Below are 27,720 nucleotides of genomic sequence, written 5' to 3'. Positions count from 1 at the left end.
AGACACAGGAGTCTTAACATGGTCCATATGTACTCTTCTTTCCTAAGACGGCTAAGTATGCTGAGTGGAGATCCGTGGGAGAAAGAATTTGGCACAATTATTTCTTGTGAGCTTTCCAAGCCTTTCGTGTGTACTTTACTTAGCGTATCAGTGTAGTTTTCACTTTAGTTCAACTGCTTGATAAGATTGTTAAATATAAACTTGACTTCTTCTTAGAAGATTCCATGAACTATATACACTGCATGGTATTTCTCAAGGAGGCTGTGTAGTAGAACTACATAGGTGGGTGAGCCAGTACACTAATTCTACAGCATTCCTCAAGTTATTGAGTAAAGTTCTTCATAAAGGGATGGGAGAGGGGAGAGATTTTTTACCAGCTACATAAGACCAATTCTCACGCTGCCTTTTAATCTTGAAAAAGTCTTGTTACTTCTTTCATCTGTTCGCCAATGGCTAAATTTGGGAAGCTGTGGTATGGTGAGTATATTTTGGGGTTAGTCATGGTTATGGCCCTCAGTTTTTTGACTATTCCAATAACAAAAAATAAATTGAGAACTGAAGCATAGCTTCATATTGTTATTAATAATTCTAAAATAACAAAAATAATAATATAATGCAGTTTAAATGTAGCTGATTCTATACTGGAGCAATTATGCACGCAATTCCCACTTGTCAATAAATGTAAGAAATAGATAAGAAAGTTCCATTCTTAAAGCAAATTAAACTTGGTTAAACTCTTATTCAAAAAATAAAAGAAAATAAAAAAAAGGAACAGTTCCGTGGTCTCCAGTGCTCACATATATTAGAAATAGCTAAAAGCAAACTAAACAGTCAGGGGCTAGGTCATGACCCTCGGTCCCTGAACCACCTCGAGAGTGCCTTCTTATTTTGCCCCAGGCAGGAGAGGAGATTAGTGTGTCTGGAGTTGAGGGGGGGGAAGAGGGAGAGGGGCAGAGGTTAGACTGGGGAAAATGTACATCATCTTACCCCACCACAAGCCACCTACCTGCCCATGGTATGTTGCCTAAAATTCTGCAACCTGAGGCCACATTAACTTTTGCTTAGGAAACCCCTTCCCCCCTTTTCCAATGGCAGCTACTGATAGGTCGTAACTGAAGGGCAGCTGTATTGCATATTAGCAAGGATCTGAGGGAAACAGAGTTTCTTCATGGACAGCTTTGTGCTTCTGGAAGGTTTCTTGAGAGCTTGGAAGGTCTGCAGGCTTTTGGGTGGAGAGAGGAACATGATGATTTTGGGAAAACTCTTGCAGTCTCTCCTGTTCTTGTGTACCATTATACATAGGAGAGGGCAACATGGCCCTAATCCAAGTAGAGCCCAATTCTGTATTCTTCAGGCAGGTTTAATGCCCACTAACTTCTTTAACCTAACCCTTGTTACTTATATTGAAGTGCATTTTTTATAAATGTAGAATTGTTCAAGACATCCTATTAAATCTCTTTAAAAATTGAACTGCTTTTCTTTCAGCAAACAGATCTAGAAGATGAACAATGGTTATACAATCAGTATGAGACACAGACAGACCATCATAAACAGCAAGCACAAGCTTGAAAGAATCAGGTGTGAGCACAAAATTGCATGGAAGAATGTTGGAAGTCTGTGATTTACCCTTTACATAAAGGATTCAGGCTCTATGGCTCCAGGTGCCACATAACAATGAAACACTTATTTTCATAAAAACATTACGCCAAACTCATTTTTAAAAGATATCAGAATATTGGGCCAAACTAATCCAAAATAATGTAACTCCACTGACATCAGTGACTCAGGGTCTACATTCTTTACCTTTAGCACTGTCTCATTTTGATAGATTTAAGGATTACACAACCATACTTGCTGCGCCTTCTAAGGTAGGGGTGAGCAAACTTTTTGGCCTGAGGGCCACATCTGGGTATGGAAATTGTATGGTGGGCCATGAATACTCATAAAATTGGGGTTTGAGGTGCGGGAGCAGGTGAGGGCTCTGGTGTGGGGCCAAAAATGAGGAGTTCAGGGTACAGGAAGGGAGTCCAGGCTGGGGCAGGGGTTTGGGGCACGGGTGGAGGGGGCGAGGGCTCCAGCTGGCGGTGCAGGCTCTGGGGTGCAAGAGGGTGGGTCCGAGGGGTTCGGTAGGTGGGGGGGGGATCAGGGATGGGGCAGGGGGTTGGGGTGGTGGAGGGAGTCAGGGGCACAGGCTCTGGGCGGTGCTTACCTCAAGCAGCTCCCGGAAGCAACGGCATGTCCCCCTCCGGCTCCCACATGGAGGTGTGGCCAGGTGACCCTGCTCCCTGGCAGGAGCTCGAGGGCCGGATTAAAAGGGCCAGATGTGGCCCCTGGGCTATATTTCTAAGGCCCTGTTCTAAGGCCTTTTCAGTCTTAAGAAGAGCGACCCCAAAAATTCATGAACATAAAACAAGCTTTTTTATAAAAATGGGAATTGAACATCCAAATCTTTAGGTGGCTTTGAAAATCTCAACCTTAAAGACCAATAAATTCTGCTCATTAAGAGCCTTATCCAAAGTCCATTTTAGTCAATGGAAAGATGCCTACATACTTCAATGGGCTCTGGATCACATCCTGAATAGTTGAATATTAACCCCATGCTACATTCCAGCAAGTTTTCATTCACGCTGTGTCAATATCAGGAGAAGATTACCCTTGCTGCTAGATTCCATTGCCTCATTTGACTAAGTGGTTCAGAAGACAAGAATAGTAAGTCCATGAACAAAACCCAAACTATTGTCTGTTTTGTTTCAGACAGTGAGACGGTCCCTTAAGTCCTTTTTTAGTCCAATAGTAAATAAAGAGTAAAATACCAAAGTAATCTAAAACCTTTCCAAAAAACAACCCCGTTATCGAAATGTCAGTCTAACCTACACCAGTTGGTGTCATCATTAAGCAGACTAGTGAAAATTACAGTGGTCCGAATGACAGTGCTAGGCAGCAGATTCAGGGACATTCTGCAATGGATATTTCAGTGGTTCTCAAACTTTTGTACTGGTAACCCTACACAACAACCCTCTGGGTGTGACCCCTCCTTTAAAAACACATTTTTATATATTTAACATCATTATAAATGATGGAGGCAAAGCAGGGTTTGGGGTGGAGGCTGACAGCTCGCGACCCCCTGAGGGGTCCCGACCCCCAGTTTGAGAACCCCTGACCTAGTGTATGGGACAGGAAGCCAGAGAAGCAGAGACGTTGCTGAAACTATATTTAGGAAAAATAAATAAATAAAAAACCCCGAGATGTATGTTTGTTTTCTACAAGAACATTACCAGGCATATTGTCTTTGCTGAAGCACCATGAATTCATTGCTGGATACAGTCAAATGGTGCTAAGGCATCACTCCCCTTCACTATGTGCCCCATATCCTGCCACCTACTGAAGCCCCTTCCTCCCATCCAAGTATTATATACCAAAAATGTCACCCACCTATTGGTGGTGGTCAACTGAGCGCCCAGAAAGGCCCAATATTTGCAACACTAAGCTATCATTCAGCTACAGCACTAACTGTTGGAAACAACAAGACATTATACTGAAGAAGTTCCTCCCTCAAGCCCTTGATGTATTGCATGCACAGCTAGAAAGCCAAGTCACAATCTCCCTCTATCAGCAATAGCTACCCACCCCAGGGTATAAACCAGCCTGAAGTTCCAAATTTGATAGCAGCTTTTAAATTGTAGACAAAGGCAGAACAGGATTGGCCAATTGGCCAATATGCCCAGTACTGCCCCCTAATCTATACCACAAAGTACCACATCTCACCATTTCCCCTTTTTTATGACTGTCCCACCGCAGTATTATTGCGAGCCCTCAGCCATGTGCTGAGGGGGAACTAGTCTAGCAAAGTCAGCACAGTTCCTGGAAATAGTTTACCATGCTCAGTTCACTCCTGCATCACCGTCAGCGAGGAGGCGGACCTTAGTAGCATCCACCAAATCATCTCCTTCCAGGTGTACAATGATGGTTGCAACATGTCTGCATTGCTGCTGTCAGGTCAGTGGAGCAGGGCATGATCTTTTTCATGCCCCCTCAGGGGACGACAGGGACCTCAGTGCAATTCACACTTCTCTGTTGACATCTAGCAGCGAGCCAATCACAAAAGGAACAGCTTCTGTTGCCAGACATGGGTATCAATTGCTGTCATCCCTAGGACTTAAGCATATGGGTGCTGTCCAAGGTGAATCATGGGTGGCAGACCAGAAAATCTGCTGGAGTGTTAGAATCAGCCTTAGCGGGAAATTTTAGGATGTTTATAAGTCTCTGAAAGTTCAGTAAACCATATCAAATGGAATTAGCAATGACAAGAAACTATAAAGAGCTTATCTGACCATAACTTTTTAGTTAACTTCTCAGCTGATGTTGGGGTTTTGATTGACTGATTAATTTTTCAGTCTAGAAATAGATTCAGATTTTGATCCACTTTTGTAATGTTGCTTCTCCTTTTGGACAAGAAGGAAATAAATGTCAATATCCTAAACATTACACAGCTGTCTCATGCACTCATGTCTCAAAATTCTGGGCAGCTTTGAACCTCTATCTAATCTATGGCATTTCTAACACACCTGTTATCATAATATCTAAGCTCCATGAAACAATTAAAAAACGCATACGCTAAAGGGAAGTATTTGCACAGTCTCTTCCTTGCTCCCAGTATTATGTATGGATTTTTGTTTGACTGTTTCTACATCTTGTCTTGCCTTATCTACCTTCCCACTCCCCCTCCCATTTGTTCAACTGCGAGTGAGTCTTGGAGAGATGTCACTACCAGGGGGGGGCCACTTAAAGAAGGGAATGTTGCATTTGAATATGGTCAGGCAGTGTCTGGTCTGATCTGGTGACACAGAGGATTCCACCTGGGTGTGTAACCCAGGGGCAGCTACCTATTTGGGAGTACACTTAGAATGTGGTTAACTGATTGTAACACTTTCTTTTAGGTGACCCCATTACACTGCTCAGTCTGCTCCACTTTGGGGTATGAGCCCACAACAAAATCACAGGAAGGGAAACGGAAGCAAGATGCAGGGGATAAGGAGCAGACGGGTTCAGAAAAGGAGCGGGAGGAACAACTTGATCTTGACTTTAAACTTGGCCTTTGCATTACAAAGGAAGGTGGGAACAAAGCTCTAAAGCGGGGGTCGGCAACGTTCGGCACGCGGCTCGCCAGGGTAAGCACCCTGGCGGGCCGGGCCAGTTTATTTACCTGCTGACGCGGCAGGTTCGGCCGATCGCGGCCCCCACTGGCTGCGGTTTGCCGTCCCGGGCCAATGGGGGCGGCGAGAAGCCACGGCCAGCACATCACTCGCCGTGTGCCGAACGCTGCTCTAAAGCTACCCAGTAATTTACAGCACCAGCCAGGGGTGGGAGCAGAGCTGGGTAGAGCTAGTTAAGTCAGGAAGGCTGGCAGCTCCTTTGTGCTATGTATAATGCTTCAGTGAAGCCCTTTCCTCTGGTAATCCCTCACCAAACAGCTACTCTTGCTGTTTCTCTGACATTCTAACAATACATACATACTGGTACTGTACACTTAGGAAAAATCCTGATGTCCAACAGGCACCTTACTCCTGTGGAAGGGAGCTCCAGTGCTGACCTGACTAATCCTAAGAATGATGAGGCTGGTGCAATGGGGCGACATGATGCACTGAGGCCCAGAAAAGGGTGGAGAGCCTATTCATACAAATAGAACATTGAAAGGGGATAGGAGGGATTTCAACTTTAGGAGGGATAGGGAGAGAATTCAGGGCTGGCAGGGAGGATGGTTTTCACGAACTGTAATTTTTGCACTAAATAGACAAAAAACATCTCTTTACGGTAGGAATCTAACATCTACATAGGAACCATGAATGCAGCCATTGTATACGTTTTCAATCTGGATCAATATTGGGGAACATAAACAAAGCAAGCCAGTATAGTGAAAATACATGAGAATTGCCATCTTTTCTGAATGAGCTAAGTGAGGGAATATAACAGCTTCCTTCCTATATGCTACACACTATTCCCTCCTTAATACAAGGACATTGTTCCTTATCCACACCTGAAAGCTCTCTGTGGCAGTAGGGCATGAGAGGCCAACAGGCGTGGCTTTCTCTATGCTACATAGTGCTGAGTACACGGATAGTGCTCACTGAATAACAAACAACAAAAACGGAGCTGTGATGGGAACTGTTTTGCAACCGTGACTGCAGGTTTCACTTCCAGAGTGAACATTATAATAAGCTCACTTAATAAGTGCCTTGAGACGGGGGCTGTGTGTTTGCTGTGTGAGGTGGTGGACAGTGCCCACCACATTCTGGGTGCTATCAAAATACAAATAATTTAAAAAATAAATGACAACGTAGCAGGCCTGCTGCAGGTTACCCCAGGAGTGCCCTACAACTTGTCAACATCTAGAGCATGAAAGGAATCTTGAATCTTGCTCACGCCTTTGATTTTATGTACATCAAATACATCTTTAATATGGAATGAAGAGAAGGGATAACAGATTAAAAAGCACATATCTATGGATCTGATATGGACGGTGGCTGAGTAACAATATGGCCTATTAAAGTCAATGACAGTAGCAGGTGCACAGCATGTCTCCGAATCAGGCTGATTTGTGTACTGAAGTGTATTGAAGGATAAATAACTGGTCTCAGGCTATATATACATTTCACAAACTACTAATGGCTACTCCTGAGCACTCGTAAACAAAAACATGATACACGCTGCAGATAATCTCTTTTCCTTAGGTTCCTTGCAACTACAATAATTTAAGATCACATTGAAAAAGCAAACTTAAAAACAGCTCATACCTTCCAGAATTCAAATCTCTATATCTTGATCTCTACATAAATGAAAGCACGCTTCCCAAAACAGAAAAATCCTATAGAATTTGTAGAGAAAGATATATTTTATAGGTTGTTTTAAACTGACCTATACAATTTAGTAGAAAATTATCTTTCTGCTATAAAATTCTATAGGATGGTTCAAAAAAACCTGTAGATGGGTTCAAAAAAACCTGTAGATGGGAGATCACTGCTGAATTCTATAGATTTTTAGAGCAATTTCTATAGAATCCTATTCCATTTTTGTAGAAACCAAATGATTTCATCCCTATTAAATTCAATATGCCTTTTCAATAAGGTTGACAGAACTGTAACCTTGTAGGATCTATCAGAGGAATTGTCATTTAGTTTCTCAACGCTGCAAGCTACCTGAAGGGACTTTTTCCCATTACAGAACACTCATTATCTTTACAAAACCCCAAACATGTCATGAACAAAGGACAATATTACCACTCCAGGCACACAGAGCACAGAGGAAATTAGGAGTGACAGATACAGCTTTATATAACATTACTTTTAACATTTTAAAGATGTTTCCTCCTTGCTACCTGCAGCTTGTACCAGCCTAAATGTGTCTCTCTGCTAGTCATAACTAGGCTGAGAAGTTACCTAACTATAGACTTTGCTCTTGTGGGTGATCAGGATCAGTCATCAGAAATACAAAGAATATTTTAGTAATGTAGGATCATAGCAATTAGAGATGGAAAGGACCTATTAGAACATTGACTTGCTGGGTCCATCACCTTACTGAATATTAAATTGACATTATCCTTTACCTAGAAAAAAGGCTGAGAAAGTGTGCAAAGAATATTTTACGACAACAGCTTTAGGCTGGTATCAGCTGAGTATTACAGTAGCATATTAATTTAAAAAGCATTACTTTCCAGTTTTAGAAACTACTTAAGGTCTTGATTCTCCTCTCAGTCTCACCAGTTTATGCCGGTGCAATTCCGCTGATCTCCAAGTAGTTACTTCTGATTTACACTGGTGTAAGTGGGAAGAGACTCAAGCCCTTAGACAGATAGTTGGAAATTAGAGAGAAAATAAAATAGAGATGCCAGACCATATTAAGAAATTCAGTGATTCTGTGACAATTCAAGAATACTGATAAATACTAATGGGTGAAATCATGGTGCAAAAAGCCAGCATAAGGCTCTTGCACCACTTACATCTCACATAAGCCCTATTTTGAACACTTTGGGACTACTCATCTGAATAAAGTTACTCACATGCTTAAATGTTTGCAGGATCAGGCCCTTAGAAAGTAAACAAGTTCCTTCAATATAAATAAAATATAACAAATTATTGCTGTCTAAAATACATTTGAGGATGTAAAAGTATATTTTTACAAAAACATTTATATTTAAGATTCAGTTTCTTAGACTGAACAAGTTATAGTGATTGTTTAAAAATTACCCTTGAAAAACAGTTTTAATCTTCTTTAATTCTTTCTAATTCATTTTTTTTCTCCCCCACAAAATAGTCAAACTGCCTGCAGCAGATAAAATATTACCAGAAAAACAAATCCTTTATTTAAAGGATGAAATATTTCACTGCGTAATCATAAAGAACACACCCCTAGAAGCTACTGTATAGAAACCAAAATCACAAACAAAAAAAAACCCCACAAGTGCCTGTCCACCTGCTCTGAGACAGCAAATGTTTTCCTCCTATATTGCTTCAGAAGCTTTATTGGCTGAAGAAAGCTGATCTAACACACACTCCCAATCTCTATAATTAACTGCAGCCACAGTGCTAAAGATGAATTAGGGTGTTGAGTATTTCTTGGCAGGCATGTCTAACTACACGCACCAGCAATGTCATTTGTGGTATGTAGTAAAGCTTACACAAAAATACTGCAATATCTTTCAGGGAAGCTCTCAAAATGACACTTCTACATTCTAAGAGCATCTTCAGTATCATGAGCTGGTTTTTGTAGGCACATTCCATAAAACAAGCCTCAGTATTATTTTTAATGTGTTTTTGTTATGGGTTAGCAGTAAATATGAAAGAGACTACTACATGAATCCACACAACACACACAAAGCCTTACTGGTTCATACATTACGTGCTATTTCTTTCACATTCATGCAGCTGAAAGAATGCCCTATGTTACAGTCACTCAACACCTCAACTTTTAAACCTATTGTCCAAAATATTCAGAAGAACAATGGACCTCAACAATGCAAGGCCAGGGGACTGAACTGAAAGCCTGTTAACCCCTGAATGCTAAAGTGGGCGGTTATCTCTATGGCCACATAGATTTAATATGGCCCATATTTCAATAGGATAACAAGAGGTACAACATACTTTATATTCAGAGGCATGCAATGTCCAATGGCAACGGTCCATAGGGCACTGAAGTGGTAAAGGCTATCACAATGTCACCATTTGCAATTTCATATCCTACATGCCATCTATGAAAATTTTCTGAAGACAATAGAATGCAATACTTCCTTTCACCTGCAATTTACACATTCTATTAATGAAAGAACATATAGGTGTACTTACTAAACACATCCCCTCGTGGTTTCTGAGGTTCTATTTGTATTCTGTTGTCAACTGTAAATCCTTGGGGAGAGGTAGTTTCAGTGGGAACAAGAGAAGAGTCTTTAGTTGTTAACTGTGGAGTTCTTGCTGTTGGTGCAGGTTTTGATGTTGTAGGTTGTGGAGGTGTTGGAGGCCTTGTTGCTGGCTTCAGTGGTGGTCTTGTTGTCATCAGTTTTGGTACAAACCTAGTAGTTGGCTTGGGTGTAGGCCATATTGTTGGTTTTGGTGTAGGTTGTACTGTTGGCTTGGCTGCAGGCCTTACTGTAATAATAGCTGGTATATGTGGTGGTCTCAGGGGCTGTCTTGTACCTCCAATGTCAGGAATCCTATTGGTCATACCGCTGCTGCCCTTCGGAAGTGTAGTATTGCCCTTGAATATATTATTTGGACGAGATGGTTCAATCATAACTTTAGGAATAGCTGCAAAGAGAGTGAAAATGGGAGAACACTTGGTATTTGAGTTTCTCTCCACACAAACTAAAATGTTATAATATCACAGGAATATACATAGAGTATTTGTTGAAATTAGTTCCTTTTGTTTAGTTTTCCACTCAATCCTCCCCCTCCCCCCCCAGGTTTTAGTATTAATACCTCTATATTATCACCTGCATTTATAAAAGGTGGGGCAAACACATTCTACACTAGATTCCAAGAAGCTTTCAAAGGTAGTCTAAGGTGCCACATGTTGTAGTCTAGGACCTGGTTTACACAGAAAGTTGCATTGGTGTAACTAAACTACAACGTTTAACTGATTTAATAAAACTGGTGTAAAAACCCTAGTTAGACACACCTAACTGATTTACATCCAGTTTATATTGGTGTAATTCGCATTAGTAAATTCAGAGGTGCAAGCTAAATCAAAGTAAGAGTGTCTAAACTCAGGAGTTTGCTCTGAATTAACTAAAATTGTTGGGGGGGGGGTTAAATTATTTTTGTTAAACTGGTGCAGCTATTTTGTGTAGAAGAGGTCTAGATTTGAGTTAATAAAAGAGAAAAGTCCACATCTAAGAAGAAAGGGTTCAATCTCTTGTCCAGCCCCAAAAAAGTGTTTCTGGCCAATTTTGCTACCTTGGAGATTTGGAGTAGAGAGGAGTCTAGTAAGACCAAGATTTGACCATGGGCGGACAGAGACTGGAGGAATAGTTACTGGCTTTGCCAGTTCTTCAAAACGCTTCTTCCTGCCAATCAGCATCAATTCTGTTTTATACAGCTTGAATCTAAGCCACTTTCATCCAGATCCCCCACCATCTGCCAAACGCTGGGAGGAGCAAGAAGATGGTGTCATCTTGGCTGTGGTGACCAGATATCCCATTTTTAAAGGCAAAGTCCCATATTTAAGCCCTCCTGCAGGTGTCCCGATTTTTTCTTAAAAATGGGCAAATTATCCCGTATTTTCTGTCCCCTCTCCCCAATCAGTACTGGCAGGTCTAATCCTGCTGCTAGCCAGATCCCTATTCACCAGCCGCCCTCCCACCAGCGGGAAATAGGGGGATCCAGTGGCCAACAATGGGGGTGAGTGTGCAAAGCTGGTGGTGGGGCGAAGACACAATATGTGGGGCTGGCCGCCCCCACCCTGCTGGGTCAGCGCAGCCCATGCTGCGTGCCAGCTTTCTGCCAGTAGGACCCTGCCCCCTGTCCTGTTTCCGGCCAGCACTGCCTGCATGCTGCAGTGGCTGTTGAGTGTGGGCAGGCCCCAGGCAGCAGCCAGTTACATGTCACCTCTGCTGCCCACCCATCAGTCCTTTACATGCTCCACCTCTCAATGTCCTCTCCCTGCTTTGCCCCTTCACCCCTCCCCCAGACCAGCTGCTCCTCCATATCCCCACCGGCAGGGCGCATCCCGCTTCCAATGCTGGGCGGACAGCCAGTCCTTGGTCAGAGTGCTCAGCTCACCAACAGCCTGGCCTGCAGGCTCCTTCCAGGCTGGCCAGGAGGAGCCAAGCCCTGCATGTACCAAAGTCCTGCACAGAACTGGCACAGGGAAGCCTCTACGCCCCTCTGGAGTGGCAGGGGAAGCGATTTCCAGCCTGTTCACATCCTGAACTTGCAGGCTCCACAGCAGCCCCTGGGGCAGGGCCTTAGCACCCTCTTCACTCCCTACCCCTCCGCCCTGGGACCTGCACCCAGGGAGTTGGGGTTGCTCCATCCCCTAGGCACCCTCCCCTGCTTAGCCACCTCTCTGTCTGGGTTCGTTGAAGCCCCTGCAGTCAGGTTCCCTAGGCCGTGGTGCACAATTCATCCTTAGGGCTTAAGCCCTTCCTGCCTGCGCTGTAGCCAGGGGACAGGAGGCAGCTGGGTTATATCGGTGGCCAGCAGCAGCCTGGAGATGTTAGCTGCCTTTCGACACTGTGTAGGCAGGAAGGGACAATCTGCTTCCAGTCACAGGCGAGGGGAGGAGGGGGCAGGGAAGAGAAGAGATAAGTTCTGCAAAGACACTGACCACCTCACCCCTTCCCCCCTCATCCTCCCCTGCGGCTGGAAGCAGCTCCTGTCCCTTCCCTCCCACACAGTGCTGAAAGACTGCTGCTGGCCACATTCTGGTGTGAACCCTGGCAGAAATCTGGGGAGGGGAGGGCATGTGACACCCCCCCCCCCGCCCATCCCGTGTGGGAGAGGTGTATGGGAGTCTGGGGAGGTGGGGTAAGGGATGTGTATGTCACCCCTCCCTGTGTGAACCCTAAAGCCTTAAAGATAAGAAGGCAAATAAAAAGAATCCAACTACGCAATATTTCTTTTTAACGAGGGCTCAGTCAGCTTGATGTTAATTTGAACGTTTGTACCACATAGTTCTGATCAATTGCTGCTGAACTCGCTTGAATATGAGTAATTTTACCAGGTGTCCCGTACTCAGCATAGGGAAATATGGTCACTCTAACCTTGGCCCCCAAAAAGGAGACTTAGAGCCATCTAGTCTCACTATTATGTAGAGTGCCATGTACCTAATAATGGCACCATATTGTCTCACAGTTTGCCCCAGAATCTTCATGCAGAAAGTGACAAAATTTAACTTGGTTGGTCTCCAAAAGTGAGAGTTCCTATGTGACTGGGAAGAAAGAGCCATGCGTATTATAATTGTCATATATGCTTTACTATCTTATTATTTATTATATTACATACCACTCAATGGCCGTAATGAAAGTTGGGGTCCGATAGTGCTGGGAACTGTGGAAACACCAAGAGAGACAGTCTCTTGCCCAACGTAACCCTCTGAGATGTCTGAGAGAACCATTTCAAAGGCATTCCATAGATTCATAGATTCTAGGACTGGAAGGGACCTCGAGAGGTCATCAAGTCCAGTCCCCTGCCCTCATGGCAGGACCAAATACTGTCTAGACCATCCCGGATAGACATTTATCTAACCTACTCTTAAATATCTCCAGAAATGGAGATCCCACAACCTCCCTAGGCAATTTATTCCAGTGTTTAACCACCCTGACAGTTAGGAACTTTTTCCTAATGTCCAACCTAAACCTCCCTTGCTGCAGTTTAAGCCCATTGCTTCTTGTTCTATCCTTAGAGGCGAAGGTGAACAAGTTTTCTCCCTCCTCCTTATGACACCCTTTTAGATACCTGAAAACTGCTATCATGTCCCCCTCTCAGTCTTCTCTTTTCCAAACTAAACAAACCCAATTCTTTCAGCCTTCCTTCGTAGGTCATGTTCTCAAGACCTTTAATCATTCTTGTTGCTCTTCTCTGGACCTTCTCCAATTTCTCCACATCTTTCTTGAAATGCAGTTCCCAGAACTGGACACAATACTCCAGTTGACGCCTAACCAGCGCAGAGTAGAACGGAAGAATGACTTCTTGTGTCTTGCTCACAACACACCTGTTAATGCATCCCAGAATCATGTTTGCTTTTTTTGCAACAGCATCACACTGTTGACTCATATTTAGCTTGTGGTCCACTATAACCCTAGATCCCTTTCTGCCGTACTCCTTCCTAGACAGTCTCTTCCCATTCTGTATGTATGAAACTGATTGTTCCTTCCTAAGTGGAGCACTTTGCATTTGTCTTTGTTAAACTTCATCCTGTTTATCTCAGACCATTTCTCCAATTTGTCCAGATCATTTTGAATTATGACCCTGTCCTCCAAAGCAATTGCAATCCCTCCCAGTTTGGTATCATCTGCAAACTTAATGAGCATACTTTCTATGCCAATATCTAAGTCGTTGATGAAGATATTGAACAGAGCCGGTCCCAAAACAGACCCCTGCGGAACCCCACTTGTTATACCTTTCCAGCAGGATTGGGAACCATTAATAACAACTCTCTGAGTATGGTTATCCATCCAGTTATGCACCCACCTTATAGTAGCCCCATCTAAATTGTATTTGCCTAGCTTATCGATAAGAATATAATGCGAGACCGTATCAAATGCCTTACTAAAGTCTAGGTATACCACATCCACAGCTTCTCCTTATCCACAAGACTCATTATCCTATCAAAGAAAGCTATCAGATTGGTTTGACACGATTTGTTCTTTACAAATCCATGCTGGCTATTCCCTATCACCTTACCACCTTCCAAGTGTTTGCAGATGATTTCCTTAATTACTTGCTCCATTATCTTCCCTGGCACAGAAGTTGAATTAACTGGTCTGTAGTTTCCTGGGTTGTTTTTATTTCCCTTTTTATAGATGGGTACTATATTTGCCCTTTTCCAGTCTTCTGGAATCTCTCCCGTCTCCCATGATTTTCCAAAGATAATAGCTAGAGACTCAGATACCTCCTCTATTAGCTCCTGGAGTATTCTAGGATGCATTTCATCAGGCCCTGGTGACTTGCAGTCATCTAACTTTTCTAAGTGGTTTTTAACTTGTTCTTTTTTTATTTTATCTTCTAAACCTACCTCCTTCCCATTAGCATTCATTATATTAGGCATTCCTTCAGACTTCTCGGTGAAGACCGAAACAAAGAAGTCATTAACCATCTCTGCCATTTCCAAGTTTCCTGTTACTGTTTCTCCCTCTTCACTGAGCAGTGGGCCTACCCTGTCCTTGGTCTTCCTCTTGCTTCTAATGTATTGATAAAAAGTTTTCTTGTTTCCCCTTTATTCCTGTAGCTAGTTTGAGCTCATTTTGTGCCTTTGCCTTTCTAATCTTGCCCCTGCATTCCTGTATTGTTTGCCTATATTCATCCTTTGTAATCTGTCCTAGTTTCCATTTTTTATGACTCTTTTTTATTTTTTAGATCATGCAAGATCTCGTGGTTAAGCCAAGGTGGTCTTTGTCACATTTTTTAATCTTTCCTACCCAGCGGAATAGCTTGTTTTTTGCCCTTTAATAGTGTCCCTTTGAAAAACTGCCAACTCTCCTCAGTTGTTTTTCCCCTCAGTCTTGATTCCCATGAGACCTTACCTGTCAGCTCTCTGAGCTTCCCAAAATCCGCCTTCCTGAAATCCGTTGTCTCTATTTTGCTGTACCCTTCTACCCTTCCTTAGAATTGCAAACTCTATGATTTCATGATCACTTTCACCCAAGCTGCCCTCTACTTTCAAATTCTCAACGAGTTCCTCCCTATTTGTTAAAATCAAGTCTAGAACAGCTTCCCCCCAGTAGCTTTTTCAACCTTCTGAAATAAAAGGTTGTCTACAATGCAGTCCAAGAATTTATAGGATAGTCTGTGCCCCGCTGTGTTATTTTCCCAACATATATTTGGATAGTCGAAGTCCCCCATCCCCCAAATCTTGGGCTTTGGATGATTTTGTTAGTTGTTTAAAAAAAGCCTCATCCAACTCTTCCACCTGGTTAGTTGGCCTGTAGTAGACTCCTAGCATGACATCACCCTTGTTTTTAACCCCTTTTAGCCTAACCCAGAGACTCTCAACACTTCCGTCTCCTATGTCCATCTCCATCTCAATCCAAGTGTGTACATTTTTAATATATAAGGCAACCCCTCCTCCCTTTTTGCCCTGTCTATCCTTCCTGAGCAAGCTGTACCCATCCACACCAATATTCCAATCGTGTATTATCCCACCAAGTTTCAGTGATGCCAACAATGTCATAGTTTTATTTATTTATTAGCACTTCCAGTTCTTCCTGCTTATTACCTATACTTCTTGCATTTGTATATAGGCATCTAAAATATTGGTTTGATCTTGCCTCCCAGTTTTGCCCTGACCCTCCTTTCTCTCTGCCATTATAGCCCATGCTCCCTCTTGTTTCCGTCCACCCTTAGTAGAGTCAAACCCCATCTGATTATCTACAGTATTGTAAGCTGTTGAAAGATTTAGTAATATCAGCAAGGACATCTGTTGATTGCCCTGAGCACCCAGGTCTCCAGTGAATCTTAATTTATTTTAGCAGATCTTTCAAAGTCTTACATGTTTGCCACCTGACAGTCATCAAGAGTATGTGTAAATCACACAAACTGCAAATCTTATCCTTCTTTAGCACTGGTTTTGCAATCTGACAGTGAGTATGTCCATTTGTTATTCACCATTTTCATGCCTGATTTCACATAAAGAAATAGCAAATTGGCCAGAAATAGCTCTATCCATTAATAAAGTCCCCCAAATACTAAAAGGCTAAAATCTCCCCTAGCTACTTAAATATCTTTTAAAATCCAGTAGCATGCAACAAACAATGATAATTTAGTCCACAGTTAAGTTAAGCACTTAAGCATTGGGGTCTGGCTGAGCTACAAGACTGGCACGAAACTCAGGCCTTGGCTACACTTACCAGCTAGTTCGACGGCTGGAAATTGAAGTTCTGGGTTCGACTTATCGCGTCTAGTCTGGACGCGATAAGTCGAACCCGGAAGTGCTTGCCGTCGACTGCGGTACTCCAGCTCGGCGAGAGGAGTACCGCGGAGTCGACGGGGGAGCCTGCCTGCCGCGTGTGGACCAAGGTAAGTTCGAACTAAGGTACTTCGACTTCAGCTACGTTATTCACGTAGCTGAAGTTGCGTACCTTAGTTCGAATTGGGGCGGGTAGTGTAGACCAAGCCTCAGAGTGCATACAACAGACAGAGAAAGAGTAAGATGTACTATATGATCAGGCCTTACCCACTTACTACACACTAGCATTTGCTCAGAGCAAGAACAATCATCTATATCTGTCAACAATTAGAGTCATTTATAGAATGCAGCTGTGAATAGGGTTCGCTGGATTTCTTTCTAATAACAAAAAGATCAAGGAAAAATATTTTTATCCAGGCATGTTAAGACTCATAAAACTTTGAATACAATATCTGATCCTTTATTATCTTTCAAAAACAGCTGAGTGAAACTGAGCCTGATACTACTGCATCTCAAAATTTACCATGTTTCTCAGTTTTCCTAATAAATGGCCTTGGTGTTTGACATTTGGCTTCTGAGTTCATGACACCCCTCCAGCCCCCCCCAAAAAGGAGCACATTACATACGCAGGCAGTTTATTCCATCGCCTCTGTATCCTTCTTTACATTTACACTTGTAGGTTCCTTGGGTATTGTAACATCGTGAAAAGCTGCCACACTGATACTGGCCAATTGAGCATTCATCTATATCTGTGACAGAAAATCACATAAAAGTCATTCACATGGGAGAAGGAACGTGCCTCCCGCGCCAAAAAAACCCAACAATAAACAGAGATCATTTAAAAATATTCTTAATTTTTAAAATTCAACAACATTGTATCACCAGTGAAACTAGGAGAATTTTATCCTAATCTTTTTCATAGATTTTAAGGCGAGCTGAGATTATAATGATCACCTATATAACACAGACATATAACTTGCATCACCACGTTTAATATTTTGCTGTGGCAACAGATAGTTTCTACAAGTAAATTTTATAATTTCTATAACCACTTTTTAAAGATGACCTGTAAGGGTGGGAAATAATTGAGCTAGTGATTTATGAGGCCCTGATCCAACAAAGCACGTAAGCCTGCTCTACATCTGTGTTTTAACCACTATTACACCAGGGTGGAAACGGTTTACAATATCTTATATTATTTCACTCTACTAGTGCCACAAACAAGGTCCCCATACCTGCAGGTGCTCTGTGCAGGGACTTCCCATTGAAGTAACTGGGAGCATGGCCACATTTGAAGCAACACAACTTAATCTCCAACATCACTTTTCCTTAATATGATCATCACCAGCTGAAGCACTGAGAAAAATTAGTGAAGTTCACTAAAGCCTCAGACCAGCAACTGCCTGCAAGAAGCCCTAGTGAAATCTATGCTGAGCCACTTCCAGGATCAGGGCTTAAAATGTATATTTTTTTCATTTCCATATTCACTGTAATTCTATTTCATAATACACACAAAATTAATATAGGATAAACTAAAGCAATCTGTTTTCAGCCTCTCAACCCATAATAAGGTGATTAATACAGTCTCTATAAGCCAGCTAATATAGCAATATAATAAACCTTGGATTAGTATTACAGGAAACATACATGTGCTATATGCATGCAAGACTCACTGAAATAAGTGGATTTTATTACCGTGGCATTGGTATTTGCCTCCAATGTACATCAGGTCGAAGCCTTTATGACATTTGCAGATGTAGCTTCCAAAAGTATTAACGCATTTCCTAAATCTGGGACAGACAACTCTCCCAGTCGCACATTCATCAACATCTGTAAACACAAATTAATTGTACTTTTAATAATATAGCTAAGATATGATCTACCTCAAATTGATTTCAACTCTCAAAAACTGAATGGTCAAAAATCTTTTTAAAACTTCCTTTTTGCCCCAGTCTGGTAGCCTTATAACAATGCTTGGGCACTACCATATGGAAGACCTGAACTCAGTTTTTGGTTGTGCTCCCTCTATATCCCCCATCTCCTGTGCCAATACAGAAAGCACAGCAAGAAAGAGATGGATATTGTGCTCAGATTGGTGGGAGTTAAGTTTAGAAATTACCAAGAGTAGCCTTACTTTACATTGACTATTCTGATTGATTTATATTAGCTGGCTCAAGGTTGTAGAGAGAGAATCCCAGAAATGCTGACAGATTTTGAAGGGTGTAGTGATCAGTTTTCCTTGGACAGAAAAATGGTTACTCAAACACTGGGCATCAAGGATGATAGTGTAAAGCAGAAACAAACTAGGGACATGCCCCAAACAGATACGTCAAACATCCAAAGAAGTACTTAATTTCTCAAGCACTGGGTGCCTTTAATTAGTGGGCTGTAAACTATAAATAATACATTGAATTGCAGATAAGTAGAATAAACAAACATATTTGAAAAATCATTCAGACACAAAATGTTTTGAAACATAGTCCTCCTTGAACAGGTATGTATATATTTTGTTCTATACTATACTAGTACAGTAAACTTCAAGATACACATGGCTATCATCGTAACTACACCACCACATATGTGGAGAAGCTGTCCTTCCTTGATGTCTTGACATCCTACTGGCTACAAATGGGAGCTTTATACTACTGAAGAGGGAAGATTCCCAGATTCCCTGTGGAATGCACAGCACTTGCTTCTACCTCTGGAAGGGCTCAAAATATTGGTCCTTAAATCCATGACATTTTTATGTTTAGAAAAGCTGGTTCAAGTTATTTATAAAGGTCTTATTGCTCCCTCTGAGTCCTGCACAGTTTAGCTATGGCACCTGATTTTACAGGCAAAGGGATATGAAAATATAGTCCCAATAATTTTTTTAACTCTCTAAAGTTTGCTGAAAGTATTATTTCTGTAACACGTGATAGACACAGAATACATGACTGGCACTGGTTTGAGAATACCTGAGTAGCGTGGCTATCCAAACTCATGCCAATAAAATCTTTACAACACACCTTACTATCATGTATTCCCTATATATGTGATAAATTCATTGAAACTCTGTTTTGGTTCAAGAAGAAAACATCCTGAGGAAAGCAGTGAAATCAGTAACCAAGACTCTTACCTATGCAGGTTCTACCGTCAGGCCCTAGCTGCAAGCCTGGAGAAGGACAGTGGCAGTGTACCTCTCCTTTCACGACATCACAGCCGTACTGACAGTTTGCCATTGAACAAGAAAGAGCATCTAGGGAGAAACAGTTGCACATTTAGACCAAATATAAGGACTTGGCATCATACAGGTAAGTCGCTGAAATCTTTGGAGCATTAAGGTCCAGTCCAGCTACCATGAAAGTCAGTGGAAAGACTCCTGCTGACTCTAATAGGAGTTGGGTTAAGCCCTTCAAAAGCAAACATATATGCTGTAAATTTGTGCTCCTCATTTCACAGATTGTATTTATAAGAGACATTCCGTCACAGAGTACAGGTTTTAGCTAGCTGTATTGTGGCACACAATTCCCATTCTGAAAATAAAACCCAACATGTACTAAAAACCCTTCATGGATGGATTCGTTTAAAAATGCCAACTCCTGACTGCAGTGACACTGGTTTAACATCTTTAATTAAAGATCATTGTCTCTCTCTCCTTCTCTGTTCATATACTCAAAATATCTACTTTTATGGGAGTAAGAAGGAACCTGATCTCTAGTAAGATCACAGGACAGTGGTACACTGTGGAGCCAGCAGGCATCTGTTGCTTTAACAATTTTACATTTATGTGGCCATAATATAACAGCATTGCACATGTCTTGCTGCTGAGAGCACAGCAAGTGTCTATCCCCATAGGCAGAACAACAGTGATTTACACAGCTGAAGAACAATTTGGAAAAATGGGTAATACAACTAATAAAATCAAATTATTTATTCTTGTTTGGCTGAGTCTAATTTTACCAGATTGATGCACAATTTTCAGAACGAGGAGGCTTTTGCCTTGGGACTCATCCTTGTCCAGTAGATATTTACTGAGCACCTCAAGGGATTAAAAAACATTAACTGGAGTTTGAAAAAAAGAAAGCTAAGGAGTCTTGACGTACTAGAACATGATCCATCTGGCATAAGCATGTATCCATTCAGACAATAGCATTTGTAGCTACCGTAAGTATTCATGCATCGATGTTTGCATGGCCGAGGCTTTAATCCACACTCGTTTAGATCTGAAATTAATAGGGAGAGGAGAGAACAAGCAAACAAATTACACACACCAAAAATGAGCATTTGAAGTTGTTCTAGTACTTTAAAAGTTGGGAAAAGATGGGGGAAGGGATGAGTCTTTCATATCCAGCCCAGCTCAACTATAATCAGATTTGGCTACGTGAGCACTGTTTGGTACCCTGAGTGAAGTAAATAATGTTGTTCAGTTCATTTACAAGTTAGTCCACTCCCCTTTTTGTCCACATTACAAATTCCACTCAGAAATGGCACTAACTGGTGGTATTAGCATTAATTGGCAGTAACAGGAATTTCACCGGAGACGACATTGACCGAATGTGTATGGAGGCTGAACTACCATCTCACTTCTAGAGGTATTCCCTTTAGATTGCTTGAGGAGCATTAGTGGGGCAGCATGGGAAAGCTGGCATTGCCATTGTTATAACAGTCTGGGGGAGAAATTTGGCACTTCATTATCTAGAAGTGTCAGTCCAATACGTTTTCTGAGTACTGTAAAAGTAAAATGGAAAAGACTGGGTGGGGAGGAAAAAGCTAGGTATGTTTTTACCTAACTATTGAAGAAGGTATTTGGCATTGCTAATGTATGTGTTAAAGATTACCTGTGATTTTGGATTTCAGGTTTAAACTGGACTACACAAGGAACTAATGAATTACACATTATGAAAATGTTCAACCTACGATTGTAGCTTTAGCAAACAAAAAAATTGTAATGGAAAATAAATACTGAGCAATGAATGCCCACAAAATTCAGTAAGAAGGCATGGATATGTTGGAGGTATGAGAGGGAGTACTGACTTAGTACAGAACTAATAGTGCACGGCCCACAATTTACATCTTAAAAGAATAAAAATAAAAAACCCTGTTATTCATAAACCCACTTACAAATCTAGTTGGTAAATTATTATGTAATTACAGGTTGAAATTGTGGCTTGTTACTGACCTGTAAATCTCTCTGATTTAAAGTACTGGACATTATGGGCCAGATCCTCAGTTAATATGAAACGGTACAGTTCTGTTGAAGTCAATGTAGCTATGCTGCTGTATACCAGCTAAGCACCTGGTTACTCAGAATAGTCAGGTTGTTCATTGTCTTACTTAACCACACAATTTCACTTAAAACTTGTTAATTTATCAGAAGCAAAGTCCTAATGAAGACAAGGTTTACTCATCTGAGTAAGTATTGTAGGGTTAAGACCAATTTTGTTTCTGCTTAGAGTGGGTTGGCTACATAGGTAAGGTAAAAGTGTCTTTCTGGAATACATTTGTAAAGTGCAATCTTTGACAAATATTGGGAGAATAAACCTTAGGTTTGCCAGTGCTTAAAGGGGATGTGGATGAGGTAGACTGAAGTTTCAGGATCTTCATAAAATGGTGGATGAGGAGTAGTTGCATATTGCCTGTGGACTGCATGTTAAGGGCAGGAGACAAGATGTTGAGTCTTTGCTCCAAATCAGGAAGGTGGTTGGGAAGGATTGTGAAGAATCTGCTTTAGCTTAGCTACTTGGGGGTGCTAATTGTTTCTTTTTCTGGCACTTCTGCCAAAAGCAAAAAATATCAGAGTAAATTACATACGAGATGGGTAAATATTTTACTGCTTCTTGTCTCTGGCTATGGGGATCATGATCTTGAGGTAAGAAGTCTAGGTCTTGGTAGTCTGAGTAGATGGGATAGTGAAAGGGAATGATAATGAAAGGTCTATCAATGGCTATTAGCCAGGATGGGCAGGAATGGTGTCCCTAGCCTCTGTTTGCCAGCTGGGAATGAGCGACAGGGGATGGATCACTTGATGATTCCCTGTTCTGTTCATTCCCGCTGGGGCACCTGGCACTGGCCCCTGTCAGAAGACAGGATACTGGGCTAGATGGACCTTTGGACTGACCCAGTAGGGCCATTCTTATGTTATAATTGAATGGAAGAAGAACTTTGTGATTTTTTTTTTCCTAAAAAAGAAAACCACAGTGAAGCCTGAGGTGAAACAGCGCATTAAAACACCTATGGCTGGCCTATGTCAACTGACTCAGGCTCAGGGGTTCAGGCTGCAGGCTATAAAATTGCCATGTAGACATTCAGGCTTGGGCTGGAGCCAGGGCTCTGGGACCCTCCCCCGTCACAGGGTTCCAGAGCCTGGGCTCCAGCCTGAACCCAAACATCTGCATGGCAATTTTATAGCCCTGCAGCCTAAGTGAGCTGACACAGGCCAATCATGGGTGTTTTAGTGCAGTTTAGACATACAAACAAGAGGCACTGAGGGTATATGCATTTATATTGTAAACTCATACCTTCTTCAGGATTTGTTTGCACCAAGCACACGAAATACTAAATGATTATAAAAATAATATGACAAGTTCAGGGGTTTTTCACTATAAGTGGAAATAGGCTAAGGAAGGGAAGTATTAACACTAGACTTATAAGGGAAAATTTTCAAAAGTGCCTATGTGATTTAGGAGTGTAAGTCCTATTGAAGGTCCTTGGATTTAAGCTCCTAAGTCAACTAAGCATTTATGAAAATTTTATCCATAATGAAAAGTTTCTTTAAATCTTAGTTATGGAGTCACTACCATTGAGCCATACTTTAATGATGTAACAACTGATTAATAAACTGAGTTTAAAATACATTGTTCTGCATAAATTGTAGATTACATTATGGCTCTTAAAATAAGTGGACTTCTCCACAGGGCTTTGAATATCCTGCCACCTGGTATAAAATATTTTTAGTACAGAATTGAAGGCCACGATGCTGAAGGATGGCCAGTTATCAGTAACACATTCTAAGAATAACCAGAATATATAAAGTAGATGCTGGAAAGTATATTAAGATACCATTCCACGTGTGCCTTATTTTTGATTGGTTTCAGCCAAAACATACCTTGCTTATTTCTATTAACTTCACTAAGGGCTTGTCTGCACTTAAAAGGCTGCAGCCGTGTAGCTGCACTGATGCAGCTGTAGCATTTCAGTGAAGACATTACCTATGCCGACGGGAGGACTTCTCCTGTTGGCATAGTTACCCCACCTCCCCATGAGGCAGTAGCTATGGCTACGGGAGAAGCCATCCCATTGACATAGCTCTGTCTACACTTTAAGTTGCTATAACCGTTCGTATAACCATGTCACTCAGGGGCGTGGATTTTCTACATCTCTGAGCAATGCAGTTATACCAACGTAAGTTGCTACTGTAGACCAAGCCTTAATTCCACTTCTGCGTGTGAATGAAAGCAGTCCCAGGATTGTTTTTTGAATACAGCATGTTTATCAAGATCTAAATGGAAGCAAATACTTGGAAGATGCCTGGTCTCTAAACAAAGGCACAGATTTGTTTCAGTGGTAGCATGGCTGACATCCTAATGGTTCAACATCAAGGGAGAGCCAAAATAAGACCCTTCGTACAGCTCCATTAGATTTAAAAATGTTTTTCCCCTCTGCCTTTGCACTTTGCTATTGAGAGATAGTTTGTTATTAATCCTTTAGTCTGAACTTTTGTCATGCTACAAAATCTCCCACTATTACATGGGAAGGAAAGTGTTTGTCATCACCTTGATTACCTAACTGCAAAGCCAGTGCTTTCAAAATAGGCTAAAATGTTACTATGTGCTGCTCTGTGGGCTTACTAACAGATCTACTGTCCAATTGTATTTTCCCAGGTGTCGCATTTTCAACCCCTCTTTGCCAACACTACTGTAGCTTCTTTCCCAATTTCAGTGAAGAAAGGTATATACTCTGTACACACACCATCTAATATTCAATTTCTTAGGTGAACCGTCACTGGGAGGTTCATTTGGTTCTTCATAAAATCTTTTATTAACACAATGATGGTTCTCTTCATATAGCTCCACACTCAGACTATGTTCAACAGCATGTCCTTCTCAAAAGTTTATAGATATTTTGCATATGGGCAAGAGGAAAAATGGATCAGCCAGTATGCCTATGTATTGCATCCCTGTTCTCAGCTCAGAAACATTCCCGCTATTAGAGTTCTCCATCATCTTCAGATGCTTTATATTTTTGTTGTTTACGTACGGTCATGTTATTCTTAAAACAGGTTCAAGCTAATGTTAGCAGTTAAAGGGTCATGTATAGCAACACACTGAATATACTGCAAACATATGGTGGTTTTAAGAAAGGTCAGGTTACTTATCTAGAAGTATCAATTTGGCATTTCAAACAATATCTATAATGATAGCTCACTTAGAATAAATACTCCATCAAAAGGGAAAAAAAAAAAAAAAGGGAAAACAGCAGAATTTTCCTCTAAAAGATTGAAAGGTAAAAGGTTTTAAAATCAGAATGTTCCATAAATAATACTCGTACATTATTTTTATTTTAATATAAGTCACTCCTCCTTTTGTTCCTTAAGAAACTTATAATGGAATTAAAAATACAAGGTGCATTAACATCAAATGAGGCGTTTAACAAGTCCCATTATGCTGCTGACTAAGATCTTCATTCATTATTCCAAACTAGACAATTTTACCATTAAACCACATAAATTCAAGTGCTGTAATTATATAGTCAATACAAAAATAGCATTCTTAGCTGCAAGTAATATATTGAAAAGTGCTAAATGTAAAAGCAGGTTGGGTATTGGAGGAGCTTGTGAAAGCAGGTCCAGAACATAAGCGCAGGCTGCTGAGCATAAATATTACATTTCAAAAGGAGAGAGTTGAAAAAATGTAGATACAGTGGAAGGACAACTGGTGCTGTATGGTAAATCTGTGTGTGACTTGTTTAACTAGTGTAGGCAGGGGCGGTGGAAGGAAGTTTCGCACCCTAGGCGAAACTTGCACCTTGCGCCCTCCCCCCCCCCCCCGCGCCGTGCGGCGGCTCCTCCCCCCTCCCCCCCGCAGCAACTCCCCACCCCCCAGCCCAGGGATCCATGCGGCAGTGCTGATCCAGGGGTTCCCCTGGGCTGCTGGCGGCGCGCTGACCCGAGGGAACCCCTGGGCTGCCTGCCGGTGGCTCAGACTCCCTCTCCCTCCCAGCGCAGCGGCCACTGTAAAAAAAAATAAATAAATAAAAATTGGGGGCACCGCTTTTTGGCACCCCCAAATCTTGGCACCCTAGGCAACCACCTAGTTGGCCTAAATGGTAGCACCAGCCCTGAGTGTAGGGGCACTGCTCTGAGGCATCATCTTGGATAAAGACTGATTTTCTGTATACAGGCATGTTTCTTTCCCCAAGATTATGCTGTACACTCTACTTAGTTTTCTTTAATTAGCCCCTTCACCGAGTCCAAACAAAGGTGTAGCATTCTTTTGTATAACATTCAAACTTTTCTTTCTACTTTTTAACTTGGACCACGCAACACGGAGGTCAAAAATTCACTATTGAATTTACTAAGATTAAGCTAGAAAAGGAAGCCACAGACCAGAAACAAAATAACATATTCAAGCCTTCATCACCTATACTTAAAAAAATAGATCAGTTTTCATTTTCAGTACATCATCAGTTTCACTTAAGAGAAAGAGAGAGAGCAGATTTGCACACCCTCAGACATGGTCTATTCAATCACACCATTTGTCTAATAGACAATACAATAATACCCAAACTATGAAGTTAACAATGGTCTTTCTCTGAAACAAAGCTGGAAAATAAATCATACTGTTATCTTCACTTGAACCCAATAAACAATTTCCATTGCTCTTGGTTTACACCTGATCTACACTTAAAAGTTTTAACCCGAGCACCATAGCTGTGCCAGTCTAACTCTCTGTGTATGGAGCTATGTCGACGAAAGAATGATTATGTTTGGGGACGTAGGATTCCTACATTGATAGAAAAACTCTTTCCATAAGTGTAGGTTGTGTCACACTAAGGAGTTATAGTAGCATAGCTACAGTGACCTAGCTATGCCGGTATAGAAAGGAATTTAGAAAAAGCAGTGCACATCCTGAAAGAACAAAGCAGAAAAGAAACAACAATAGGAAGTTAAAAGGATTATCCAAGTCTTTTCAGAATACAGGCATACAGCAATAACAGCATCAAAGAAGTGTAACTGCATATTTGCTTTGCATGCCAATGATACTGCAGGCCTGGCTTTCACATGGCAGCCATTAATTCATCATACTTCAGTACATTTGCAAGAACTTTTTATCGTATGAAGCCATGCAGGTGGAAGGAGCACACCACCTGAAATAAAGGACTTTCTCACCCCTTGAAGGCACATTTGTTGCACGATGATCCAGGGGGCGAAATAGAGGTGGTTCACTGTGCCGATCAGTTGGGCTTGTATACAGCTGCTCAGCTTCACGAAGGGGGAAAAGGCATAATAATAGTCAAAAGGCCAAATCCCTGTAATGATGTATTACTTTATTTTGTCAAAAACCATCAATGCAGACTCTACCAACTGCATTAAAAAAAAAAAGAGACGTACATTATGTTTGTAAGCTGGTCCTGGAACAATAGCATTCAGAAAACCAGTTGTGGAACACATGCTAGTATATTTCTTTAATTTTTTATAGAAAATCATCCTTTGTCTACTGTAATACATCACCTTTCACAGAAAACACTGCAAACATTTTATATTGCTAACACAAATCTGTGAGGCTTTAATTACTTATGCTACATATCAATTCACTAAGTAGCAAATACATAACACGTCTTAGGCCAGGGAAACAGCTACCACTATAGAGCTTGTTGCAAATTTTTGAAGACTACGTTTTGCAAAAAATGCTGGTCATTTTACAACTAGCTTACAAAGCTGGTAAACTTTTTTTAAACTTTCAGCATTCCTTTTTTAACTATCTCCAGCTACCATCTATCTCAAACGCTGACCCAAACTGCAAAATGAGGTTGAAAAACCAAAACTGAAGTGTGAAGGTCACAAATTAAGATTTTTACACAATGGGGAGCACTCTGTTACTGCTAGTACAAGGGTATTGCAATTTAGCTACCAACTCAATTTAACCTCCTAACAACACACTCATACAAAGGTGCCAGGCAACTGTAATTTAGTGCTGATGAACTAAAGCAGGAGTTAAAGGTTATACTCCAATGCTCCTGGGAAGAGTGATTGACTTTCAGATGTAACCAGTCAGTTGAAGTTCAGCATCTCATTATGAGAAACCAGGTGATCCTTTACTTGGTTCACAAGAGGTAAGAGGGTTCTGAATAGATTAAATATAATGTCTAATAACAGCAGTAACACCTTGTATTCATATAGTTACTTTCATCCAGACAAATCCAAAAGTGGTTTATACCCTGGAGATATATATATTTTCCCTGGAGATGAGTGCCTCAGACCATCTATGCCAGCAACAATACACAATAATACTTTTATTGTAGGACGGGAATTGACACACCATCAATGGAAACATAAGGGGAATTGTTTTATTCAGGCAGATCGCCGTCACTCAAATTGCAATCTGATTAGGACACTGTGTTAAAGAT

At 41.4% G+C, this 27,720-nt stretch overlaps 1 protein-coding gene across 5 annotated transcripts in view; it reads right to left on the bottom strand.

Annotated features, from left to right (window-relative positions):
- NPNT (nephronectin) overlaps nucleotides 1–27,720 on the bottom strand; it is a 90,109-nt gene that overhangs the window by 12,226 nt on the left and 50,163 nt on the right. For 2 of the 5 annotated variants that reach the window (XM_034770816.1, XM_034770818.1), the window contains 6 exons: nucleotides 26,483–26,575; nucleotides 20,199–20,318; nucleotides 19,232–19,351; nucleotides 17,809–17,943; nucleotides 16,740–16,862; nucleotides 9,336–9,794 (listed from right to left, as the gene is read on the bottom strand). In XM_034770816.1, the coding sequence (XP_034626707.1) occupies nucleotides 9,336–9,794; nucleotides 16,740–16,862; nucleotides 17,809–17,943; nucleotides 19,232–19,351; nucleotides 20,199–20,318; nucleotides 26,483–26,575 (1,050 nt within the window). The remainder of the gene's footprint in view (nucleotides 1–9,335; nucleotides 9,795–16,739; nucleotides 16,863–17,808; nucleotides 17,944–19,231; nucleotides 19,352–20,198; nucleotides 20,319–26,482; nucleotides 26,576–27,720) is intronic. The other 3 variants (XM_034770819.1, XM_034770820.1, XM_034770821.1) reach the window with 2 other exon arrangements.

This window comes from Trachemys scripta, chromosome 5 (genome assembly GCF_013100865.1).
Source record: "Trachemys scripta elegans isolate TJP31775 chromosome 5, CAS_Tse_1.0, whole genome shotgun sequence".
Classification (NCBI taxonomy): domain Eukaryota; kingdom Metazoa; phylum Chordata; order Testudines; family Emydidae; genus Trachemys; species Trachemys scripta.
Note: the sequence above shows the minus strand (reverse complement) of the source record. Positions and strands in the feature narration are given on the sequence as shown.